Raw genomic sequence first — 27418 nt, forward strand, 5'->3', positions numbered from 1 at the left:
TCAAGATTGTATGACTCTTCGTCAGAGCATGTGACCAATGATGTTGTCTTATGATTACTTGATTGATTTAAAAAAAGGTCCACCTTGCTAATGTGACTGTTGTATATCTGTTCAGATTAAAGTGCACTGTAGTTTTGTGGCACTGTTGAGACTAAGGTGCACCATGCTGCCTCACTGCAGTGGGGTGGCACAGTGGTTAGCACTGCTGCTTCATAGCACCAGGGACCCGGGCTCGATTCCCAGCTTGGGTCACTGTCTGAGTGGAGTTTGCATGTTCTCCCAGAGTCTGCGTGGGTTTCTTCCAGGTGTGCTAGTTTCCTCCCACAGTCCAAAGATGTGTGAGTCATGTGGATTGGCTGTGCTAAAATTGCCCCTTAGTGTCAGGGGGACTTGCTAGGATAACTGCTTAGGGTTATGGGGATAGGGCCTCAGTGGATTATGATTGGTGCAGACTTGATAGGCTGAATGGCCCCCTTCTGCACTGTAGGATTCTAGTTCACCAAATTGAATAATGTTGGTCCTTTAGAAGACGAGAAGGGGAATGTAATAACTGGAAATGAGAAAACGGCCGAGGCATTGAACAGGTATTTTGTGTCTATCTTCACAGTGGAAGATACAAATAACATGCCAAAAATTGATGACAGGAAGGCTGCGGCAGATGAGAACCTAGAAACTATTATCAGGAAAGAGGCAGTGTTGGGCAAGTTAATGGGGCTAAAGGTAGACAAGTCTCCTGGTCCTGATGGAATGCATCCCATAAAAGAGATGGTGGGAGAAATAGCAAATGCATTAGTGGTAATTTACCAAAATTCGCTGGACTCTGGGTGGTTCCTGCAGATAGGAAACAGCGAATGTGACGCCACTGTTTCAAAAAGAAAGGAGGTAGACAAAAGGCAGGTAACTATAGGCCAGTTAGCTTAACTTCTGAAGTAGGGAAAATGCTTGAATCTATCATCTAGGAAAAAATAGCGAGACATCTGGATATAAATTGCCCCCCATTGGTAAGAAGTGGCATGCGTTCACGAAGGGCAGGTTATGTTTGACTAATTTGGTGGAATTCTTTGAGAACATTACATGTGCAGTGGACAACGGGGAACCTGTGTTTGTGGTGTATCTGAATTTCCAGAAGGCATTTGACAAAGTTCCGCACCAAGGACTGCTGCATAAGATAAAGGTGCACTGTGTCGCGGGTAATGTATTAGCATGGATAGAAAGAAAGAGTGGGGGTAAATGGATGTTTTTCTGGTTGGCGATCAGTGACTAGTGGTGTGCCTCAGGGATCAGTGTTGGGACCACAATTGTTTACAATTTACACAGATGGTTTGGAGTTGGGGACCAAGTGTAGTGTGTCAAAATTCGCAGATGACACTAAGATGGGCGGAAGAGCAAAACGTGCAGAGGACGCTGAAAGTCTGCAAAGAGATATAGATAATCTAAGTGAGTGGGCGAGGGTCTGGTAGATGGAGGACAATGTTAGTTAATGTGAGATCATCCATTTTGGTAGGAATAACAGCAAAATGGAATACTATTTAAATAGTAAAAAATTGCAGCATGCTGCTGTTCAGAGAGACCTGGGTGTCCTTGTGCAGGAGTTGGTTTGCAGGTGCAGCAGGTAATTAAGAAGGCAAATGGAATTTTGTCCTTCAATGCTAGAGGGATGGAGTTTAAAAACAGCAAGATTATGTTGCAGCTGTATAAGGTGCTGGTGAGGCCATATCTGGAGTAATGTGTATAGTTCTGGTTTCCTTACTTGAGAAAGGATATACTGACACTGAAGGAGGAGTAGAGAAGATTCACTAGGTTGATTCCGAAGTTGAAAGGGTTGGCTTATGAGAGACTGAGTAAACTGGGGCTATACTCTTTGGAATTCAGAAGAATGAGGGGAGATCTTATAGAAACATTTAAGATTATGAAGGGAATAGATAAGATAGAAGTAGGGAAGTTGTTTTCACTGGCGAGTGAAACTTGAACTAGAGGGCATGGCCTCAAAATAAGAGGAAGCCAATTTAGGCTCGAGTTGAAGAGGAATTTCTTAACACAAAATGTTGTGAATCTGTGGAATTCGCTGCCCAGTGAAGCAGTTGAGGCTACCTCATTGAATGTTTTTAAGGCAAGGATACATAAACTTTTGAACAGTAAAGGAGTTAAAGGGTTATGGTGAGCAGGTGGGTAAGTGGAGCTGAGTCCAAAAAAAATCAGCCATGATCTTATTGAATGGCGAAGCAGGCTCGAGGGGCCAGATGGCCTACTCCTGCTCCTAGTTCTTGTGTTCTTATGACTCAGCATTTGAATTCAATTAAAACACTACGGAAGGCATCCTAATTCATTGTCTTATCAAGACATTCCACCATCACAGCATATAAAACTCCAAACTTTCCAGATCATATTCACATACTTCCTTCTATTCCTGGTCCTATTGCTGGCTGTTTAGTGTGCTCTTTTCTGCCTCAATAAATAACCCTGAAAGAGAATGCACCATCTAAACAAGGCTGTTAAGTGAGCTCGGCTGTACTGTACTTCTCATTTTTGTTTGAGCCATTTTTCTCCTGAAAGTGCTGACTCATGATGAGCTAAGACTGCACTGGTATCTGTGAGCCGTGAGATTATTCATCCAAGGGCCCATTCTTCATACAGCAAGTAGTGAGAGAGAACATTTCAAGAAATTAGGCGGCACGGTGGCACAGTGGTTAGCACTGCTGCTTCACAGCTCCAGGGACCTGGTTTCGATTCCCGGAATGGATCACTGGCTGTGTGGAGTTTGCACATTCTCCTCGTATTTGCGTAGGTTTTCTCTGGGTGCTGCGGTTTCCTCCCACAATCCAAAGATGTGTGGGTTAGGTTGATTGGCCATGCTAAAATTGCCCTTTAGTGTCCTGCAATGTTTAGGTTAGGGGTTAGTGGGTAAAACATGGAGGGATTTGGGAACAGGGCCTGGGTGGGATTGTGGTTGGTGCAGACTTGATGGGACGAATGGCCTCTTTCTGAACTGTAGGGTTTCTATGATTCTATATTTTTCTATGAACATTTAACAAAGATGAGGATGTGCAAAAGAGGGAAATCTCAAATAAATCTAGTAGTGTTCTCCTTTGACATCTGTGAAATGCACAATTTCTACGTGTATACAGACCAAAAGCACAAACCCTGAATGATACCAGTCTCTGCAATGCAAAGGGGCTGAACGTAGCGCTCATACATAGCGCCACTATCACAGATGATCTGAGGCCAGCGAAATAAATAGAGGCAGGGGACTTACTGGGTGATATGATTCAGTACTGTCAAGTGGTTTCACATTGGCAGCATCAAAATGGCATAACCATATTTTAGTAATAATTTGCAGTCATTCAGATTCCAAAAAATTCCTTTCTGGAAGCCAAGCTCACCAAATAACCTGTGTCACAGTACAACACAAAGCTGAGCACTGTAGCATTGCAGTATCACTTCCAAATGACTAAACATTTCCTGACTGGACCCCCGTCAGACTGCAGGGGGAAGGAGACAGAGAATCACAGCACTTAAATACAAAACCTAAATCGCCATTCATTTCATGGACCCGAATAGATCAGGAATATAAATTATCCCTTCTCAACTTTTTTTTTTAAAAAAGAATCAAGTTTGATTTGCAATGGTGGGATTTTGCAGAATTTTCTTCCAATTGCCTCACGTTCTGTACCCTTCACACCCGGTGTCAGGGAATTGGTGGAGTAAATTATGAGGGTGGCTAATTGTAATACAGAAATATTATGCATTTCCCACAACAAAATTCAGATAATTCCATCAGCTAGCAGTAATAACAGAAATCAAAAGGATGAGTTTATTGTAGGCTGCTCCAGAATAGTGTGTCAATAACCTTGCCTCAGTCAGTGCAGGCAAAGCTCTTTATTCGTGGTTACAATTAAGATTCATCTTCCAGTCTGTTGTTGCTTCAATAGTACCAGATCTGTCAAACTAGCCTGCTGTGTGCTGACTCAAAGTATGGGGATCCATTTATTTCTGATCAGAGAATCTGGCGGGCTGCATAACCAATTATTAATCCTATGGAGGATCAGGACAAGTTGACAAGAAATGTTAAACAGTGGAAGACAGTGCAAAGTGCTTGGCTTCCTTTCTGAAAAGGGTCACTGTCTCTTGGTTGTATGTGCTCCTCAACAAGATGGAGGAAACAGGGATGGAGGAAAAAGGGCCACTGACCAATCACAGAAGGATCATAGCTACAAAAATCCATAAGTTAAACATTGGGGATAATTGATAACGTAGCAAGTTTGGCTGGTGCTGGATATCATCATGTCTTTGCCAGCACCAAAACACACTCATTGACAAAAGATCAATAACCTTCAGAAAGGAGCAACTGGAAAAACCAACTCTGTGCAGAACTTGCAATCAAACAGTCTAATATGCTAAATGGAACAAATACTCAGGGATACAGAGTGGTGCAATGCTCTGCGATAATGTAAGATGTGCAGCACACTAACACAACGGCACTGTGAGAATGCAAATTCAGTTCAACAAAAATGGAAATACAAAGCTGGTCTCAGTAAAAGGGACCATGAAGAGGTCAGATTGTTGTGAAAAAGCGAACAGTTACCCGATACAAAGTGCCAGGTGCACACTGGTGTACCTGACTCTTGGGGTGGAAAGAAATCCCAGTGGTACACTCACCCTTTATATCCCGATGTACAATCATGTTACTGTGCAGGTAGGACACTCCCTCCAGAATCTGCCGGGTATATTTTCGGGTCACATTCTCCGTCAGTGCTCCATATGCTTTCAGTTGGTCCTTCACTGAACCCTAGAGTGAACAGGAGTGGTCAGTGAAACAAGATTCAGGACAATTGTTCCCAACTGACTATAGAGCACAGGAACACCAACTGCAGATAAAGTCAGCTATTAGCTGGTAATACTGCAGACACAACCTATTATTAAACACTGCACGTTGCTTCACCCTTTCCAGTATCATCTATATCTTTTTACATTTGGGCTAATTCCATGGAAAAGGTGAGTTCGGCAATTATTAATTGGTCAAGCAGGAGAAAGGCAAATTAGTAAATTTAAACAAAGTGGCAGATTTTTTTTCTCCTGTATCAAAATTAAGGTTGGTGTTGTGAAAAGAAAGCCTTGTGCGTTTTTACCTTTAGGACATCCCAAAGGGCTTAACACCTGTGAAGTTTTTTAAACTCATTGCTACTAGATACTAAATGTGACAGCCAATTTGCAGATAGCAAGCTCTCACAAATAGCAATGAAATAACAGATAATATAGAATTACTGATATGATAAAATACTATGGAAGCTGGAAATCTGAAATTAAAAAAAAATGCTGGACAAACTCAGCAAGCCTGGTAGTATCTGTGACGAGAGAAACAGAGTTAACGTTTTGAGTCTGTACGACTTCTTCAGAGCTGAAGAGATGATTTAGTTTCAGTGATGTTTATTGATGGATAAATATCATCCAGAGATCAGTGTTAACTGCTCTGCTTCGACGTAATCCCTGGGAGTATTTCATATTTACCTGAGAGAACAGATGGAGCCTGGGTTTAATATTGCAATGGAAATATCTCACTGTTTCCTACAATGACAAATACTCCCCAATATTGCACTGTCTTAGAATACTATTCAATATTAAGCGTCCATTGCAGTGCTGAGTTCAGTAATAAGCAATGCAAGGCTTCTTCGACAAAATGGCATGACAAGGCACAGTCTGCTGGCTAAATAGCTCTCACAATCAGGCCACTATTTAGCTTTCTATTGGCTCGCTTCTGAGTAGCGACCTCTTCTGTAGCTAGCTTCAGCTCCTAACTGCTCAGGGCTGGAGAACTGGAGAAACGTAAAAAGAAAATGAAGTGTTCAATTCACTGAGACCAAATCTGAGGGCAGCATGCTCCAATTCATTTGACCGGAAGGATTCAAAAATCTCTTCATTCTGTTGCAAACTTCGGTGTGGGCAGTGGAGCAGATTGCAAGTGTGGAAATGCTGGTGGAGTTGGAAGCAAGTGGTGCAAACCAAGCCAGGAGGAACAGGGAAACAGATGGAATCAAGATACAGGGCAGAGAGCACTAACTGGCAAAAATAAACAAGGATTTTTACCTGTGAGCAATCCTGAGAGTAAATGAATTATTTTAAATATCAGCAGGTAACAGTACGATTAAATGCTGAAGTTAGATTTCAGTAAACATGGAATTATTTTATTGGAAAATGATTCTGTAGGACATGGTATTTAATTAGGATCCCATCTGACCCATAAGCATTTTAATTATACACTGCCCATTCATTATTTGTAGATCTCGCTTTTTGCTCCGAAAGGTTGTAGCCTACCATCCCCCCACCACCTTCGATGAGCACTTCCCATTCTTCCTTCATTATTTCGCACATTTTCAGTGAAATTTCTAGGTCAGTGTTAAGCCCTGCAGGATAACTAACAACACTGTGCATTCAACACATTTAAAACAAATTCACTTCACATCTGCGGTCAATGGAAAGAGGAAACTTTCATTACATTGGTTTTGGCTGGATTCAAACCCAGGTCCCAGAGATAAAGGACAATGTGCTGACATATTGCAACACCCATTCCTCAGCAATAGAAGATCTCTATGAGCATCACACAACTATTAAGCTAAGCAATCAATTTGATTAGTTGAATTGCAGAAGTGTCGCTGATTAGATATCATAAATCTATTAACATGACCATTTTAAGTTTTTTATGGATTGTACAGGAACACACTAAATTGTCATACATCCAGAATATAAGCTCTCTGGTAACAGCTAAGTGTATTACTTATTGTATACAGGATTACTACAATCATTATAGAGTCATGTATGTACGTATATGTGCAGGCACATTTAAGATCTGTATAATATCTCAGTAAAACATTCTTCCTGTCAACTGAGCCCACTCACTACAAGATTGTAAACAGCATCCTGTCACATGACATGCAATTATATGGCAAAACTTGGCAGTTGTAATGGTACCAGCAGTGGAACGCATAAAGCTCTACAATACAAAGCCAAAAGCCAAAACCCCAATTAGGATTGGGAAAACACCATCCTTCCAGAAAGTAAACAACAACTTTCAAAGCATTTAAAGAAGCGCTCAGAGGCTTAGACGACCAAGCAAACTGACTGAGCTTCATTCTCTAGCATCCAAGTCATTCGCCCTCTCTGCGCGCACGCACAGCCGCCCTCTCTGCGCGCACGCACAGCCGCCCTCTCTGCGCGCACGCACAGCCGCCCTCTCTGCGCGCACGCACAGCCGCCCTCTCTGCGCGCACGCACAGCCGCCCTCTCTGCGCGCACGCACAGCCGCCCTCTCTGCGCGCACGCACAGCCGCCCTCTCTGCGCGCACGCACAGCCGCCCTCTCTGCGCGCACGCACAGCCGCCCTCTCTGCGCGCACGCACAGCCGCCCTCTCTGCGCGCACGCACAGCCGCCCTCTCTGCGCGCACGCACAGCCGCCCTCTCTGCGCGCACGCACAGCCGCCCTCTCTGCGCGCACGCACAGCCGCCCTCTCTGCGCGCACGCACAGCCGCCCTCTCTGCGCGCACGCACAGCCGCCCTCTCTGCGCGCACGCACAGCCGCCCTCTCTGCGCGCACGCACAGCCGCCCTCTCTGCGCGCACGCACAGCCGCCCTCTCTGCGCGCACGCACAGCCGCCCTCTCTGCGCGCACGCACAGCCGCCCTCTCTGCGCGCACGCACAGCCGCCCTCTCTGCGCGCACGCACAGCCGCCCTCTCTGCGCGCACGCACAGCCGCCCTCTCTGCGCGCACGCACAGCCGCCCTCTCTGCGCGCACGCACAGCCGCCCTCTCTGCGCGCACGCACAGCCGCCAGTATGGAGGGTAAGTTATACAGAGGGTACAATTATAGAGTTAGAAGTTTGCAAATTGCAAGTCGTCTTTTACATAGACCAGTCAGTATAAGTAGCTAATAATGTGACTCTCCCATTTATTTTACATGCTGAGATTGCTTTAGCCTCCTTCAGAGCAAAACAAGGAAAGATAATTAAGTAGCTCCTTGGGGTTGCTTATGTAAACTTACTTGCAGGATCAAACAGAAATTAGCGAACTATTATTTAAAAATTTTGGAGTAGATAAAACAACAAAGTAGAGTGTGATGTTATCAGTATTCGACTCTACTACCAGACAGCAAATAAACATCAAAGCTAATCCAGAACTTACAAATTCAAGTCGCATCTTAGTAAGTTTAAGTAACCATTTACTCCACATTGAAACAAATATAAAAAAATCAGGATCTTTGAAATGCATGATAATTGCGTTGTACTTGAAAACAAACAGTGACAAAGATGGACAATGTATTCCAGCTCCACCATTTTAACATTTCCAGGAATGGCACACAGAATTGCCATCTGCCTGCATTTTGACTGGACAGTCTGGTTTTGATTCAAGTGCACAGATATTTCTGAAATACAAGTTTGACAGCGGAAGTTCAAGAATTTCAATGACCTTGGAATTTTTTTTGGCATTACACGTTGTCACTGTTTCAGCAAAAACCAGAACTCAGTCCACAATTTCACCTCTGTTAGGCATGGGCAAAGCCGAGAGGCGCGGATATTGATGAAAGCTGCTTAGAGTTGTCTTGCCGCTATCATATGGCATTGCAACTCCATCTGTAGCACGAGAGATTGAGAAGTAACCTCGCTCACTTTTGTGTTCATACCCCATTGACCAAGATCATTCCACATTCTCTTTTCTTTCAAACACAGCAGCAGAACATTAGTTGTTGCTTAAACTTGCCTCTCCTTATGACAAGAAATACCTGCACAAAAAAAACATGGAGATGATTTGGAGCCAAACCCCAAAAACATGGATATGATTTGGAGCTCGTTCCTGGGAATGATAGCCTCCTATCTCTGTTCCACATCATCACAGCTGTTACTTTGGAGGGACCCCAAAAACAAATTACAGTGGGACTGATTAGCATATTTAGCCCCAAGTCTCCTTAAGAAATTAATACGCATACATCACTGCCACTGCTTGCTGATTATTTGCTTGGCTGGCAAATTAGAAAGGACAACAGACCTTTGACAGACTAATGCAGCTGTAACAACATTAACAGACCAACTGCAAAAAGTTACAGGTGGCAATAAACAGCAAATATCCATTTACTCTACTGGACATGGGTCAAAACAGTACGTGTTTCACATTTACTTAATGGAACAAAACTTACTGCACATTAAAAAAGCCAACTTACTACACACATAATAATGTAATTATGACAACAGCTCAACAGGCCAAAGCAGGTTTGCAAATGGCTGCGTGCATAGGGAGAGCTTCCTCAGCTGGGCAAAGTTTGCAAGTTGTGGGCGAGGGCCACTTGACTCCACAAGCATGAGAGCCATGGGTTACTGGATAAAAAGTATTAAAAAAAGACAACAGTGCCACAGAATTATAAGATATAGATCATCTTAAATGGAAAAAGATTCATCTCTTTAAATCAGAAACACATTTTTTCTCTGATTCTGTGTTTTTAATCCAAATATCAAAATCCAGAGTTAAAGTCAGTTAACTGTGCCACTTAATTTGTGTGTAATCATGTCAAGATCCAAGACTGTGTTGATTAAAAGACTGCACCAGTTCCCACGCTCTGTTGCTAAATTGCTGGGTGCTAACTACATGCTTGTCAAGTGTGCAACATAAAAGCTCATGATGCAAGCTCTTTTTTCACAACAGAACTCTGGTCACGATTTGTATGTTAGTTATGCATACCACCATCAGGAAAGGCATAGCTAGCTCATTTGATGTAGGGGAAAGAGTGTGTGACAGGGGGAGGAGCAAGGGAGGGAGAGAAGGATCATAGGAAGAGAAAGACCAAAGAAACCAGGAAAGCCAAAACTTGGAGTTGGTAGAGAAGAGGATTGAAAGGGGAAAGCACATGATTGGTACAACAAAGAAAAGAATGAGGCAAAAGGAAAATTGGCAGAGAGGAAGAGATGGAGAAGAGTGAGAATTTAAAAATTTATAGGAGTTTTCATTCGATAGAAAGGTACTCCATTTATATAACAAATCAAGTACTTGGGATATCCCAAAGCACTTTACGTTCTTCATAAAGTATGGTCAATTGTTATATGGACAAACATGGCAGTCAATTTGTGCATAAAGTAATCCAAAAACATTACAATGAATGACTACACCATTTTCTTTTCTTCTGATTTTGGGCAAGAAAGTAACATTTGTTTGGAATATAAGAAAACACCGTGCCCTTCAGTGCCATGGGATGCCACATTCTCCTGAACACACAGAGACAATATCAATTTAATGTCCCATCTGACAAAGCAGCGCTAACTACTTCACTGAAGTGTCCGTGTGTATTATGTGAAGCTTGAATCCATAATTTTCTGACTCAGAGGCAATAATGTTAAACAACCCAACCAAACTGGCACTTAAAAGTAATAAAAGATGTTCGCAACAATGCTGCAGTTTCAATGCACATAAACTGCATCATGTTAAAAATTAAAACATCGTATGTTATGCGAAACTGCGACTCAATACAAGTAATATATTGTGGTTAGCGGCAGTAAGCAAAATCAACTGGGTAATTGCTGATAGATATTTCAGTAGTGCCACCACCTAACTTACTCCTAAAACCCTGCCTCAGCTCATCTGCTGCTGAAACCCTCTGCTGCACCTCTGGGCACCAGTGCAGACTCTGCTTGCTGCAGCTCTGGGCACTAGTGTACACTCTGCCTGCTGTAGTTCCAGTCAGAGACTATTTGCTGAAATTTATGAGTAAATTAAACCTGCAAGTTCCAGCCTACCTGCAACTCATTGCCCGGCACAGTTGTGTCAATATTTAATCTGTAAATGATGTTGGTAATTTGTTACCTCACTTCTTTAGAATAATGAACCTGTATTATATTGCATTGTTGTATTGCCAACGTTACAGGCTTTATTCGGAAAAACTCGAGAAAAGAACCCAATATTCAAACCATTATTTTAAGGTTCGGAAAATGGTTTATGATATCACCAATCATTATATGTAGTGTGGCAGTTTATTTGTTGTTTTATTTTTCTTCTAGATGGTTTATGCCTTGCAGTAAATTTAATTTGTAGGTCAGCCTGAACCATATGATGTTTTCTTTGCATACTGAAGCAATCATGAGTGTGCACAGAAAAGTTAAAGCGGCCTCTTGGCTCAGCCAGTCCATGCTGGGCATCACAGACATACTGCATAAATTTCCTGTTTGTAAAAAGTACTTGTTAATCCTGTGACATGCCCCAGAGCTGAGTGCCGAAACAGACTGCCTGAACTGGAAGGTGTCTCATCCCCCTACCAACACGTACCTGGAATAATGAGCACATTGCACAGAAAAAAGTTGTGTGCCACAGATTTTAAATAGAAACAAGTTTTGGCTTTTTGTTACTTACTCCAGGCATATACTCCATAAAAATTGATAGGGTCTTCTCTGCCTTCTCACGCAGGCAGCCGTAATATTGCACGATTCGCTCGTGCTGCAGGTTTTTCAGTAACTGGATCTCACACTCCAAAGCACTTACTTCCTAATGAGAAGATTCAAACAGAAATTATGTCAGTGTTGTTTCTGCTTGCTTACTCCAGCGGGTTTCTTGAATTCTACAGTGAATGTGTGAAACCTATCCATACAAATGGTGGAAAAACATCCACCAGTGCAATCAGATGGGAGATTTCGTGATGTGTCACAACAAAATAGTCCAAACTCTCTAAGACAAGGGTGAAGAAGTGAATTTATGAGCAACATGTGGAAAGGGTGCAAGGCAAGTATTGGCTGAAGTGCCGATTTGTCGACAGTCCAGCAACTCTTTATACATTACTATTGCATTTTAGCGATGCAGTCTGGAACAATGCCAGACTACAGGGCTTCAGTATTACTGAAGGCTTTTTGAATCAGATTTGTGTTTTGATACTTTTAAAGTGGTCATTTGTTACAATTCAATATAAACATCTTGTCACCTATTTGCCAATTTTTATCTAAGTAGACAATCACCACATAAAATAATTGCAGTAGTATCCTTGCTAGAACAATCCAAAAATAACATTGATATGTCTCTCCCAGTCTGTGCTGAGTTAGCTGGTTTACAGCTAGAAAAACACAATTACCCTCGTGAGGGAACAGGAAAAAGTACAGCCAGATTCTCACTCCTTGTGGGTCATTTTGACGTTCGGCAATAGTGTAAAATGGGTGATACTGGGCAATGGTGGGCGGCTCTGGCTGAGTCTGTCCCACTGACCAGAATGGCAGAATCCTGTGCCAGATTTAGTGCTTGGAACCTCATTAATTACGCACAGGAGCTCCTTGTTTCAACCCACCTCCCCCACACCGATCACATCTTCCTTCCCATGAGCCATCACCTGCGAGACGCCGATGCCCCACATGGACCCTGACCCATCGCCTGTGGAATCTTCACCCCCATACCATCCTCTGCACTCCCCCTCCAATAAACAATGTGGTATCCCTTTGGCCCCCTTGTTTGTGAGCTTTTCATGCAGCCTTGTCAGGATCCAGCTTCCCTCTGCCTATCATTGCTCACCTTCATCCAACTCCTTGCCCGTGTGCCATCGTGAGCCCTCCCCCTACTCCCCCTCCTTACACAGACCCCCCCCTTACACATTGTCGCAAGACCACCGCTCAACTCACTCCTCCAGCCCCTCACCCCAAACTCTACTCCTAGGTTGAACCTTTTGGACTTTTGTTGTAGCTGTATGATTCCCGTAGCACAGTACTGGTCAGATAGACACTGGTGGGGACTCTCACCAGATACTCTGTGCTCGCCCATCACCAAACCCTGCTGGGGGAGGTTGGGAAAATTCTGCCCATTATTTCAGCCATCCTTTGTACATTTCTCTTGATTTTCATTTTGATTAATGGCAATGGAAACGAGTGTAGAAAAACTTGTACGAGATGCGTGAGGAATGACAATCATTCTCTCTAATTTGGTTTTTGTTGTGCATGATGACTTTTGCACTTGCGGGAACTTAAATATATGAAGAGATTACTTGACTTGGGCTTGCATCATAGCCAAGCCTGATTGTCATCACCTAATAGTGATCAAGGGGATGGATTTGATTTTTGCGGTATTGTACAATGGGTGCTGTCAATTCTAAAGGTTTTCTCCAAGCTGCACAGTTATGCAGAAACCTAAAAGTTCCTCACCAACTGTGCAGTTTACAGGAAAGCATTGGAATTGACATGACCTAGCCAGACTGTGGTGCAATCCCAAGTAAAATAACCTCTTGATATTGTATCAGCCGAGAATGGGCTTTTGGGTGAGATATTAGAGGATGCCTAAAATACGTAGAACTGCAATCCCACCATGTGTCAGTGTATTTTAGAGTAAAGGGGAAAACACCCCTCCTCCAACACATTCAGAAAGGTTTCACCAAGTACAGTCCTTAATGCTACAAGCTCACTATGTCCACCAACGCTGTATGTATTACTCAGTGTATTTTCTCTCACCCATTCTCCTCCCGACACAGGAAGTGCCCAATACATTTTCTCACTTCTGAAAGGAAACAGCTCCCACTGGGATAAATTAGCCATCCTGAGACACAACAAGTGAGCTGATAAATCATAATCATAAGACAATGGAGGAATTAAACTGTAATTGGACTAAAATGGTAACTTTAAAAATCACCCCAGTCCTTTTGACTTCTTCAGCATAGGAAATAAACACAAAAATCACTTTTCTTAATGACTCACTGTCTCATTTGTAAATTCTTAGTGGGCTGAACATAATTTTCTGTTCACCTACATTAAATGTGCGCTGCATCGAACTGAGTTGCATGTGGGATTGATATGAAAATAAGCAACATATTCAAGTGCAAAGGCATGAGTAATTTAATGTTCACCTCTCCTTCACACACCGCTGAATAATAAGGGATTGATATTTGCATACATAACCCAATATTTTAATGAACTTTCTTCCCTGGAAATACTTGATCTGAAGACCTAAACACAAGAGAGGCGCCAAGGCTAAAACTACAAAAGGAGATGAATTAAATTAGGAGGCAGTAGTTAGATGACAGTAGGCTGTAAAAATTCTAGGAAGAAGTAAAAGCTGAATCACAGACTGTTAGGGCACAGGAGGAGACCATTTGGCCCATTGTATCTGCATTGGTGCTCCAGCTCAGCAACATGACTTTTTGTTATTTCCCTTCCTTTTTCCTGTACCCCTGCAAATTGCTCCTTTTCAAACAGTCTCACGTCTTCTTGAATGCCTCGATTGAAACTGCCTCCATCGCACTGCCAGGCGCTGCGTTCCAGATATGAACCATTCGTTGTGCATTCTTGCATCACATCGCTTCTTTTGCAAATCACTTTAAATCTGTGCCCTCTCATTCTTGATCGTTTTACGAGTGGGAACAGTTTCTCCCCATCTACCCTGTTCAGTCCCTTCATGGTTTTGAAAATACCTATCAAATCTCCTCTCGGAGGAGAAGGGTCCCAACCTCTCATAACTGAAGGTTCTCATCCCTGGAACCATTCTTGTAAACCGCTTCTGCACTCTCTCCCATGTGTTCACATACTTCCTGTTCTGAGGCACCCAGAACTGTGCACAATTTTCCAGCTGAGGTCTAACTAGTGTCTTGTTTAAGTTTAGCATAATCTCTTGCTCTTGCACCCCTTATCTCTCGTACTAAAGTCCAGAATACCCAATACTTTATTAACTGCTCCTTCCACCTTCAATGATCTATGCACATGTACACCCAGGTCCATCTGCTCTTGCAGAATTTTGCCTCATATTTTATATTGTCTGTCCATGTTTTTCCCACCAAAATACATCACTTCACACCTCTTTGTATTAAACTTCATATGTCACCTATCTGCCCACTCCACCAACCTATGTCTTTTTGACGTTCTGTACTATCCTCTTTAGTTTATAATGCTTCCAAGTTTTGTGCCATCCTCGCACTTTGAAATTGTCCCCTACACGCCAGGATCTAAATTATTAATATGTAAAGAGGAAAAGCAACAGTCTCAATACTAGCCCCTGGAGAACACCACTGCAAAACTTCCTCTGGTCTGAAAAATATCCATTGACTAACCGTTACACTTTGCGGCCTGTTTTTTGGCCAGTAGTCGCATTTGTATCTATGTTGCTACTGTCTGTTTTATTCACTGAACTGTAACTTTTCTCAAGTCTATTGTGTCAAATGCCTTTCTGAAAGCCTTTGTGCAGCCTTTTGACTAAGATCAAGCGTAGTATCAACATGCTGAGCTTGGTTGAAGTCACTAGGTTACATTTTAGCTTCATTTGAAGTAATTTTTAAAAGTGGCATCTCGGCCTTTTGGCTAAGATGCAAACGAGATCAAGCCTTGGAGGAGGAGCTATGCTTACTCCAATCAGCTTGGATCATGTAGATCAAGCCCAAGGAGGTGGTGAGAGCCCTGTCTTGTCTGCTTGGATCGGGAATGTCTCAACATGTTGAGACTCTGAATTGGTCTTGATAGGTGGATTGAATTGGAACAAAAACAAAAAAAAAATCAACAGCATTACACTCAGTGAACCTTTCTGTTACCCCCTCAAAAAACTCCAGCAAATTAGTTAAACATGTTAAACCCTTTAGAAATCCATGTTGATTTTTGTCCATCACTCCACATTTTTCCATGTGATTCTGAACTCTATTCTGAATAATTGTTTCTAGAAACTTGCCCACCACTGATGTTAAACTGACTGGCTTGTAAATGCTGGGGCTATCCTTACAGCCTTTTTTGAACAATGGTGTAATATTTGCAATTCTCCAGTCCTCTGGCACCTCCCCAGCGTCTACAGAACACTGGAAAATTATGGCCAGTGATTCTGCAATTCTATTCCCATTCTCACTTTCTTCAACATCCTTGGATGCATCTCATCTGGTCCTGGTGCCTTGTCAATTTATTAAGTCTATTCAACATTTCCTACCATCAATTTTGCATCTTACAATAAAACCAGTGCCAACAATGTATCATTTCTTGCTCGATTAGACACATACTGCTGTGGAAATTTTCCTGAACACAATCTAGGAACGTTTTGCCCCTTTACTCTGCCACTGTCCCAGTCTACATTCAGGTAATTTATAGAATCCTTACAATGCAGAAGGAGGCCATTCGGCCCACCAAGCCTGCACTAACAACAATCCCACCCAAATGCTATCCCTGCAACCCTACGTATTTACCCTGCTAGTCCCCCTGACACTAAGGAACAATTTGGCATGGCCAATCCACCTGACCTGCACATCTTTGGAATGTGGAAGGAAACCAAAGCACTTGGAGGAAAACTATGCAGACACAGGGAGAAAGTGCAAACTCCACACACAGTCGCCCAAGGCTAGAATTGAACCTGGATTCCTGGCGCTGTAAGGCAGCAGTGCTAACCATTATAACTACTCTACAACCATCTCTGAAGGGAATGAGGAGTTTCAGACTTGGCATTGTGGAGGAGGAAGGGTTAAGAGGAGGCAGCATTGTCAATCTTGACATAAAATAGTGAGGCTGCAAACTGGAGAGCATCATATCTGAAGTTCAGAAGGTACAAGAGAGCATAGTTCACAGCAACAGCGGTCATAACAGCATTGATAAAGTAGGAAAGGTTTTGACAGAAAGTGAAGTTGGAGCCCAGAGATATTTCCCAAACATAGGAGGGGTGTTCCCAAATTACCCCCCTCTTATACCACGGCTCCAAAGAAGCCCTTCTTGGCAGACTGAATCGTGATCAGGAGAGGATTTGGGCTTATTCTCTCATCTCCCCTCTGGGGGAGAGAGAGAGAGAGAGTGAGAGTGAGAGAGAGAAAAATGGTAATGCAAACATCATTCAGGTCATCAGACCAAGCTCATCAAACTTGGCACAGATGGAGACTGAGTTTGTGGTCTTCGATTTGTAAGTACAGCACCATTTAACTAATATCATACTTCATTTTAAATGATGGTTGGAAGTCACTGCACTTACTTTGCTGGTCTCAAGGCTGTCAGGGTCAAACTGGACTTGTTTTGCAGCAAGTTCTCTTCCTGTGTCTACATCATAACAGAGGTAGACGCGTCCAAAAGCTCCCTGTCCCAGCAGCTTGCCTCTCCTCCAGTTTGTAGGTGCACTTGGAGCTGTAAATTTAACAGACAGATGAACCAATTAAATGTTGCTTTTAATATCAAAATCAATTTTAATTAACTATTAAGACCAGCACAGTGTAATTCAGAACTGAGGTGGAGACTCCCAATACAAATCACCTCATACCTGCAAGAAATTATGTAATTGACTGACAGATAAGCAGCATCTCTAACATACTGTGTACTGGGTGTGCACAAAGTATTGGCAGGAGATTTTATGTCAAAGAACAGACTGTGTTATAACTTTTTTCACTTAGCAAACTAAAGCTCAGGTAATAATAATTCAAGCATTATCACAATACCAATGCATCCACAGCACTGACACCAAGGGGAAACCCTTATTGTAAGCTTGTTTCCCAGGAGGTAATGAACACTGGGAGACATTCGCACAGCCAGAATAACACAGGCTCCTTGTAACCATTTTGCCACATAACTAAATGTCAAGTGTTTGCACTAGAGAAACTTTATGATTAACATTTTGCTAACAGTAATGTCTGTAACTAACCCATGTATCCTATTTTACTGAATTGTGTTTACTGAGTGGTTCAATCTTCAATAAATTTGCTCTATGTGGAGGCCTCATGGCAGTATGATACATTTCATTAAGTAGTGGCAAGCATGCTCTGCTCAACTCTTGGGCTTGGTATTTATCCAGCTATCCAGGTGAAAACAACGCTGGTTCAAGCAACACGAGGTAGGTTTATGGGGAGTGGTCATAGATGCGTAATTCAGGAATGCCCTAACAGTTGGTATTGAGTAAGGAAATGGTTGAGCGAAGCCTGTCCTACAGACTCAGGCACAGTCTGGGCTTGGGCTCAAAAGCAGTTGATACCAAAGCTGCCTTTACAACCAGAGTTAGATACATGTCCCAAACGTGAATTATTCTTGGAGTGAAGATATTTCTCCCAAATATTAGTTAAAAATTCATTTGCTGATTTCATTCCTTCACAGCTTAATTTTTTATAAGCCTCACTGAGTATCCAGTTTTACTACTCTTTCCTTAAAGCTCCTCCCCACATTCCTCAAAATGAATCTATTTGCACCCTTTAATACCTTGGTTAACAGTTCTATCAATCTCAGATTTAAAATTAACAATTGATTTAACATCAATTGATGCTTGGGGAAGAGTATTTCAAACTTCCACCCTCTTTTTCTTTTATGTAGAAGCATTTCCTAATTTCACTCCTGAAAGATCTGAATCTAAATTGCCCAAGCAGCACAAAAAGTTTCTCCCTATGTACTCCATCTTGAAAACATCAACTGTAAAGCCATGGCACAGTGGTATTGTCACTGGCCTAGTAATTCCGAAACCCAGAGTAAGATCTAGGGACCTGGGGTTGAATCCCGCCGTGGCAGATGGTAAAAATTTGAATTCAATAAAAATCTGGCACTAAAAGTATAATGATGACCATGAAACATTGTTGATTGTTGGAAAATCCCATCTGTTTTACTGATTTTTTTAGGGAAGAAGGTCCACCGACCTTACCTGGTCTGGTCTATATGTGACTCCTGATCCACAGCAACGTGTTTGACTTACAAATGCCCTCAGGGATGGGCAATAAATGCTGGCCCAGCCAGCAACACCCATATCTCAGGAATGAATAATTAAAAACCTTCCAAATTCCAGGGAAAACGATCTTAGTTTATGCAATCGCTCCTCGAAATTTTACCCTTGGATTTTAAGCATTATTCTGCTAAATTCTGCACTGTTTCATAGGCTAATACATCATTCCTAAATTGTGGTGCTCAGAACTACTTACAGATCTCCAGATGCACTTTAACAAGGGTTTTGTACAGTTGAAGCACGGCTTCTGCCCCACTATATTTAGTCTCAGGATTTAATAGCCAGCACCCCATTTGCCTTATGATTCCTTCTATACCTGTTCATGACTTTAACTCTGCTTCATAATTTTATGCTTTCATTTATACTGCTCGAATTGCAGTTCATCTTTGTCATCAGAAAACTTGGATGTGTGGCTTTCTATCACATTATCCAAACCGTTAATATAAACGATGCATATTGAGACGCCAAAACAAATCCTTGTGGAACACCATGTCCTGCTAATTAAAGTACCTGCCCATTGTCCCTACTCACTGCCACCTACTGTTCAAATAATTTCTGAACAAGGTCAATAACTTGCTTTAATTCTATGAGCTACGCCTGGTATGTTATTTGCTTTTATGACAGCTTACATTATTGACGCATTGAAAGTGATAAGTTCACCATTGCTCTCAGGCAGTCCGTAACTACATCCCTCTGATAATTAAATCATTACATATTCATAATGCACAACCATTCAACTAATAGGCAATATTTTGTAGTTATTGGTTTAAACTTAATTTAGGTTGCCCATCTGACTAATTCATGGAATCTTTGCAGGATTTTTTGTTGCATTTAAGTTACATTTGGTTTTGATATCAAGCTCAATATCATAAACTATACACAGATGCTAATCACTGACCTCTACATATCCCCATTCCGGCACCTCCTCAAGTATTGTGTGACAACTTTCATCAATAATCCATTTTTCTACTTCTTATAGATTTCTGTGTTTTCTTTAGGTTAACTACAAGTACTTCTGGACTTTTTAACCTTTCTGAAAGTCGAAACAAACCATTCTGCACTGTATTCCACCAGAATGAAATTGCTGAAGTGTAGGTCCGAATTTCATGCAAGTACCACTCTTGATGTATGAGCCTAGACACCCTATGAAAAGGGCTTCAGTTACACTGTGTGGGGGGATGGGAGATTAGAAAAATCTTAGTTATTAGGACATTCATTGACATGTGCTCAGCTATTTGGTAAAATTTGATATAGGGGTTACTTTTACAGTACTTTCAGCTCCTCAGAATACTGCTCAGACAGACATGCAAGCGAAATTTGATGCTGTAAAATACTGTGATTTGTAATATAAACTCTGTCCTTGAGTCACAATGAGCTGCTGTCAGGAAAGAGCAAATCATGCTGACTGGATTGATAAGTGACTTTGCACTCCATCGACAATATCTAACCAGGGTGGGTCTGTTCTTCTGGCCCCAGTAGTCATATATAATGGGGGAGCTGATAATGCCAGCAGGTACTGGGCTGACGTCTTAGTGCATTACACTGTGTAATTATTTTCCTGTGCACAGACTCTAACAGATGAGGAATGTGCTGGAAGGTCAGGAGTCATTTCCAGGTCTTCACAAATCTGTATAATGGAAGAGTCAGCTGCTGCCTGCAGCCAGTTATATCAGATTCAGTCCATTTCTACCATACACAGGCAAAGTATATATGGACTAAGGAAGTAGAAATATTAAAAAAAACTTTGGATTTCCTTCAACTTCCACCCTTCTCTCCTCAAGCTCTGGATTTCAGACCTCGGTACAGTTCCATTGGCATTAGCCAATGTCCAATAAAAGTCAATAAACACTCAAAAGGGCACTGACTGTGAATTTTGTGGCACTTTTATGTAGGGGAGATAAGAAAAATTAATACTTAGTTAAATCTCAGTTGCAGAATAGCCTGTGAAGAGAACACTTCAGAATGTGGACATAGTCCTGATCTGGCCCCACCTTCTATCATCCATTGACTCTCTAATCTCAAGCCTTAGGTCTCTGTGAGATAGCTACACTTCTCTCATTCAGGCCTTTTGAGCACTCCCAATTTTAACCGTTCCACCATTTATGCCAGGTGTTCAGTTGCCTACACTCGAAATGGTGGAATTCCCTCCCTAAACTGCTCCACTTCTCTCTCTTCCTTTAGGACACTCCTTAAAGCTTACCTCTTTAACTAAGATTTCAGTCATCTAGTGTGATATTTCCTTACGTAGCTCAGTGCCATATTTTGTTCTATAATGCCTCTGTGAAGCATTATGGAGATTTAATTATTTTAAACATGCTTTATATAAATGCAAGTGGTTGTTGCTGACTCCTAACGTAGTCATTTATACATTACTGGAATGGTAGCATACTGGTAAAGGGACTTGACTAATGCCCCATAGACAAGAACTCAATCCCACCATGGAAGCATTGCAATTTAAATACAACTAATCAATCAATATTAAATTCAAAGGGCATGACCAAACTACCAGCCTGTCATAAAAAACCCATTTGGTTCATTGGCCTTTAGGATAGGAAATCTATCGTCCTCACCCAGTCTGGTTTACATGCGACTCCAGACCCACACAACGTGGTTGAGTCAACTGCTCCCTGAAAGGGCCCAGCAAGCAACTCAGTTGTAACAAATCACTACATATATTGAAGAAGAATAAAACTGGATGGGCTATTCGGTAACAACCTAGGCACAAGAAATGACAGGCATATCACTGAATGTTGACCCTGCAAAGTTCTCACGAACATCTGGGAATTTGTATCAAAATTGGAAGAGCTGCCCCAATGTCCCTAATTCCTTTCCAGCACCACCCTTGGCTAAATATTGTCTGGCAAGGCGATTCACCAGAGGCAGGGTATAAATTGGGAGGAAGTGGAGCTAAGTGTCCTTAACATTGGCTCCTGTCTCATAAAACCAGCTCAAATACAGGCAAGGAAATCGTCCTGCTGATTATCATCTACCATCCTTCTATAGCTGATGAATCAGTACTCCTCCTTGTTGAGCAACACTTGGAAGCAGCACTGAGGGTGGCAAGAGCACTGAACATACTCTGGGTGGGGACTTAAATGTCCGTCACCAAGAGTAACTTGGTAGCATTAGTGTTGAATGAATTGACAAGGGCCTAAGGGATATGAGCAAGGAAGTTCAAAGTGATTCCAGGACAGAATACTTTGTGAACCATGCATTAAGTCTGGAATTTGCTGCAAGTGGGAATTGGCAGGAAGATGCTGCTTTTATACCATTTTCTCAATCTCCAAAAATCTACTTTTATCTGCAAGCTAGAAGATTATAATTTATCACTTCAGCCAACTAAATTAGTAACTAATTGACTAATTCAATAAGTCAGGTTAGACAAACATGACAGGGTTAGTGGTCTGCTGTGACTGCAATAGGTGAGAATCTGCAGAATACACTGTGTTCCAAAACTAACGTATCTCCACAAGTGTGCAGTTTGAGCGACTTCAAATTGCTGAAATGGGATCTGAGTTGCAGACATTACAGGTTGTCAGGAAGGGGGTAAAGTTACCTGGACACTGTTCCAGGAAGCAGTGACAGCATGTGGTTAGGTCAAACTTCAGAGTTAATCAATGGTCATGGAGAAGGTCATGACAATGAGTCAGGCTGGTTTGGGCAACCAGCATGCAATGATGGCAGCACCTTAGCCCTCGACTTTGATAAGCAGATACAAAAACTTGCTATGCATGTGAACGAGGGGAGGGACTGCAAGGTGAATGGGCAATCATAGCAACATGGTGCAGAACACCATTCAAGTCAGGGGGTAGGAATGAAAAGGAACATGGTGGTGATAGGGACAGTATAGTTAAGGGGATACAGCCATGACTGGAAACTCCAAAAGTTCTATTGCCTGCCTGGTGCCAGGGTCAACAACATTCCTTCACTGGGATTGGGAGTGGAAGTGGAAGAGGGACGATCCAGAAGTCACGGTCCACATGGAATCCAAAAGTTGTGGTCCACATCGGAACCAACAGCATAAGTAGAAACAGGAATGATGTTCTGCTAAGAAAGTTTAATTGTATAATTAGAGCTGTGAATAGGGCTTTAAACTCTTGGGGAAGGAGATGCAGGTGAAGGGTGAATTAGGAACCTAAAGAGAAAAATCAAGAAAATAGAATAATGCCACAACATAAAAGACAAGCAAAATGGGATTGGAAGGAAAGAGAGTCTGATGATAATAGTGCATTAGCAAATTAGGTCCATGCAGATAATAGTGAATAAAAAAAAAGAAAAACTTTGAGCCCTAAGTAGCAGTGACCGCAATATGATTGGACTTTACATTCAATTTGAGAGGGAAACAAGTGGGTCTAAGACTCGTATTTTAAACTTAACTAAGGGCAACTATATAGACATGAAAGCTGAGCTAGTTGAACTGAATTGGATACTAGGCTAGGGGATGCTTCAATAGAGAAGCCATGTCTGTCATTTAAGGGGATATTTCAGAATACCCAGAATAAGTATATTCTTACTATAAGGAAAAATTCTAAAGGGAGGATTCACCATCTGTGGTTAACTAAAGTAGTTAGGGAAAGCATCAAACTTGAGGAAAAAAACATATAATTGCGCAAAGATGAGTTTCAGGTCAGATGATTGGTTAGAATATAAAGAACAGTAGAGAATGACTAAAAGGTTAATAAGAACATAAGAAATAGGAGCAAGAGTAGGCCATCTAGCCCTTCGAGCCTGCCCCGCCATTCAATAAGATCATGGCTGATCTGAAGTGGCTCAGTTCCACTTTCCCGCTTTCTCCCCATAACCCTTAATCCCCTTGCCTACCAAAAACCTATCTACCCGCATCTTAAATATATTTAGCGAGGTAGCCTCCACCACTTCAACGGGAATTAATTAGTTAATTAATTAATCCGGAGAAACAAATTAGAATTATGCAAGGAAGCTAGCTAGCAATGTAAGAACAGATAGCAAGAGTTTCTACAAGTATTTAAAAAGGAAAAGATAAAGCAAAGTGAGTGTTGGTCCTCGTGAGGGTGAGAATGGGGAGTTAACAGCAGAAAATAAGGAAATGGTGGATTAAACAAACAAATATTTTGTTTTGTCTTCACGAGAAAGGATACAAAAACATTCCAGTAATAGCTGTAAATCAGGAGGTGGAAGGGAGAGAGGAACTTGGTGAAATTACAATCACGAGGGAAGTGGCACTGAGAAAATTGATGGAGCAGCGAACTTCTGGGTCATGATGGACTCATCTTGATGGGTAGCTAATGAGATAGAAGATTAGCTGGTTGACAGAAAACAAACGGTATGCATCCATCATTATGAAGTGCTTCGAAAGGCGAGTCATGGCACAAATCAATTCCAGCCTCTAGGACTACTTGGATCCACTACAGTTTGCCTACCGCCGCTACAGGTTAACAGCAGACGCCATCACTCTGGCCCTGCACTCAACCCTGGGAAACCTAGATAACAAGGACATCTATGTCAGACTTCTATTTATTGACTACAGCTCAGCCTCCAACACTAATATTCCCATGAAACTCATCTCCAAACTCTGGCCTGGGCCTCAGCATATCCTTCTGTGACTGGATCCTGAACTTCCTAACTCCTAGACCACAATAAGCAAGGATAGACAACAACACCTCCCCCATGACCATCTTCAACACTGGTGCCTCTGTGTTCTCAGCCCCCTACTATACTCCTTATATATCTGAGGCCAAATTCTCCTCAATTCATTTTCAAGTTTGCTGATGACACCACCAAAGTGGGTCAGATCTCAAATAATAATGAGACGGAGTACAGGAATGAGATCGAGAATCTGGTGAACTGGTGCAACAACAATAATCTCTCCCTCAATGTCAGCAAAATGAAGGAGATTGTCATCGACTTCAGGAAGCAGAAAGGCGAGCATGCCCCTGCCTACATGAATGGGGACAAAGTAGAAAGGGTTGAGAGCTTCAAGTTTTTAAGCATTTAGATCATCAACAACCTGTCCTGGTTTCCCCCATGCCGACGCTATAGTTAAGAAAGCCCACCAACGCCTCTACTTTCTCAGAAGACTAAGGAAATTTGGCATGTCAGCTACGACTCTCACCAACTTTTACACATGCACCATAGAAAGCATTCTTTCTGGTTGTATCACAGCTTGGTATGGCTCCTGCTCTGCCCAAGACTGCAAGGAACTACAAAAGGTCATGAATGTAGCCCAATTCATCACGCAAACCAGCCTCTCATCCATTGACTCTATCTATACTTCCCACTGCCCCAGCAAAGCAGCCAGCATAATTAAGAACCCCACGCACCCTGGGCATTCTCTCTTCCACCTTCTTCCGTTGAGAAAAAGATACAAAACCTGAGGTCACGTCCCGACTCAAGAACAGCTTCTATCCTGTTGCTGTCAGACTTTTGAATGGACCTACCTTGCATTAAGTTGATCTTTCTCTACACCCTAGCTATGACTGTAACAACACATTCTGCACTCTCTCGTTTCCTTCTCTATGAACAGTACGTTTTGTCTGTATTCTGTGCAAGAAACAATACTTTTCACTGTATACTAATACGTGTGACAATAACAAATCAAATCAAATGGTCTTTGTCTAATTGGCAGGATGTGATGAACGGAGTCTCACAAGGGGCCTCAAACTTTTTACAATTTACATCAATGATGAGGGGAGTGAAGGCTTGGTTGTTAAATTTGCAGAGAACACAAAGATAGGTACACAAACTTGTTGCGAAGGAGACATAAGGAGTTTGCTAGTGAATATAGATAAGTTGAATCAGTAAACAAAAATCTGGCAGATGGAGTATAATGTGGAAAAGTGTGAAGTTGTTCCTTTTGTCAGGAAGAATAAAAAATATATTATTTGGAGAACAACTGGCCCAGCCAGTGATATCCATATCCAATAAATAAAAAAAAGCTATGGGGAATGAGGAAATAGCATTGAATAAATATTATGCCTTTACCAAATCACATGCTAGAAATAGAGGGCAAATTGGGGGCTTCAAGGAACATGGCAACTATTTATTCCCAGCATATCAAAATATAATACTGCTATTCAAAAAAAAATGGGAGGGAGAAACCAGGAAACTATAGGCCAGTCACACTGACATCAGTCATCAGAAAACTATTCTTAAGAAAGCCCTAACAACACATTTAGAAGGTCATATAATGTTCAGACAAAATCAACATTGTATTTGACAATTTATTTTGAGGATGTAACTAACAGTAAATAAAGGGGAACTAGTAGATACAATATTCCTGGATTTCCAACAGACATCCAATAAGGTGTCACACAAAATGTTAGCAGACATGATAAGGGCTCATGGAGATGGGAACAATATGTTTGCACAGATAGAGAATCGGTTAACAGACAGGAAGTAAAAAGTGGGCATAAATGGCATATTTTTCCAGTTGGCAGGCAGTGAATAGTGGAGTGCCACAAGGGTCAGTGCTGGAGAGTCCTGCACTCTGCAAGTCCAAGAATAAAGTCTTGTTACAATTGTGTAGGGCTTTAGTGAGTCCTCACCTGGAATAAAGCATGCAGTTCTGGTTTTCATATTTAGGGAAAAATATATTTGCATTGGAGGCAATACAGCAAAGGATCACTAGATAGATTCCTAGGATGAAAGGCTGAGTAAACTGGTTCTATATTCTCAGGAGTTCAGAAAAATGAAAGGTGATCTTATTGAAGCATACAAGATTATGAAGGGGCTAGATAAGGTAGAGGGAAATCTGGTACACAGTCTCAGGATAAGGGAACAATCATTTAGGGTTGAAACTAGGAAAAATATCTTAATTCAAAGAGTTTGACTCTTTGGAATTCTCTACATAGAGAAATATGGATGCCTCAATGTTGAATATAGCTAAGGCTGAGCTACACAGATATTTAGTCTCTCAAAGAATGACGAGATATGGAGAGTGGGTGGGAAAGTTGGGTTGATACCCAAGGTGGTGAGTGAACCAGAGGATAAAACCCACAAGTCTACAGCTGTCCATGAAGGTACTGGTAGAAGCAACCACTGCATGGTACTTGTGGAGACAAAGTCACATCTTCAGTTACATCTTCCTCCAAGTCATTCATATATATTACAAACAGCAAGGGTCCCAGCACCGATCCCTGAGGAGCGCCACTAGTCACACTAGAAAACAAACATATCCACAACCAATGGATCAGGACAAAACTTCTCACTCCCCTCTAATCCAATTGTGAATAGTGATGTACAATTACATAATTAACAGGAGGAGGCTCTAAAAACCATCCCATCTTCAAAGATGGGGTAGCCCTGTACATAGTACAAAAGAGAGAATGAGGTGTTTGCAAACATCCTCTGTTATTAGTGCCGGGTGGATGTTTTGTCTCTTCCCAAAGTTGTCAGCATCACAGATGTCAATCTTCAGTCCATTTGATTCACTCTATGCGATACCAACAAATGGCTGAAGGAACTGGATACTGCAAATGGTATGGGCCCTGACAACAATCTCACTGTCGTACTGAAGTATTTTCGCTCCAGGCTTAGCTGCACCCCTAGCCAAGCTGTTCACGGACTGCTGCAACACTGACATTTACCTAATAATGTGGAAAATTGTCCAGCTATGTCTGCACACAGAAAGCAGATCAAACCTAATCAAGCCAATTACTGCCCCATTAGTCTACTCTAAATGTGCAAAGTGATGGAAGGGGTCATCGAGAGTGCCATCAAATGGCACTTACACACCAATAGCCTGCTCACTGATACTCAGCTTGGGTTCTGGCCATAGTAACTCATCTCCTGAACTCATTACAGCCTT

At 42.0% G+C, this 27418-nt stretch overlaps 1 protein-coding gene across 3 annotated transcripts in view; it reads right to left on the reverse strand.

Annotated features, from left to right (window-relative positions):
• Positions 1 to 27418, reverse strand: part of map3k3 (mitogen-activated protein kinase kinase kinase 3) — a 120088-nt gene that overhangs the window by 18829 nt on the left and 73841 nt on the right. For all 3 annotated transcript variants that reach the window (XR_013889564.1, XM_080213945.1, XM_080213946.1), the window contains 3 exons: positions 16915 to 17063; positions 11380 to 11511; positions 4657 to 4786 (listed from right to left, as the gene is read on the reverse strand). Coding sequence is in view for 2 of the 3 variants with exons in the window: in XM_080213945.1 (XP_080070071.1) it covers positions 4657 to 4786; positions 11380 to 11511; positions 16915 to 17063 (411 nt within the window). In the remaining variant the exon portion in view is untranslated. The remainder of the gene's footprint in view (positions 1 to 4656; positions 4787 to 11379; positions 11512 to 16914; positions 17064 to 27418) is intronic.

Source organism: Carcharhinus amblyrhynchos, chromosome 27 (assembly GCF_965287045.1).
Source record: "Carcharhinus amblyrhynchos chromosome 27, sCarAmb.v2.hapA, whole genome shotgun sequence".
NCBI classification, from domain to species: Eukaryota; Metazoa; Chordata; class Chondrichthyes; order Carcharhiniformes; family Carcharhinidae; genus Carcharhinus; species Carcharhinus amblyrhynchos.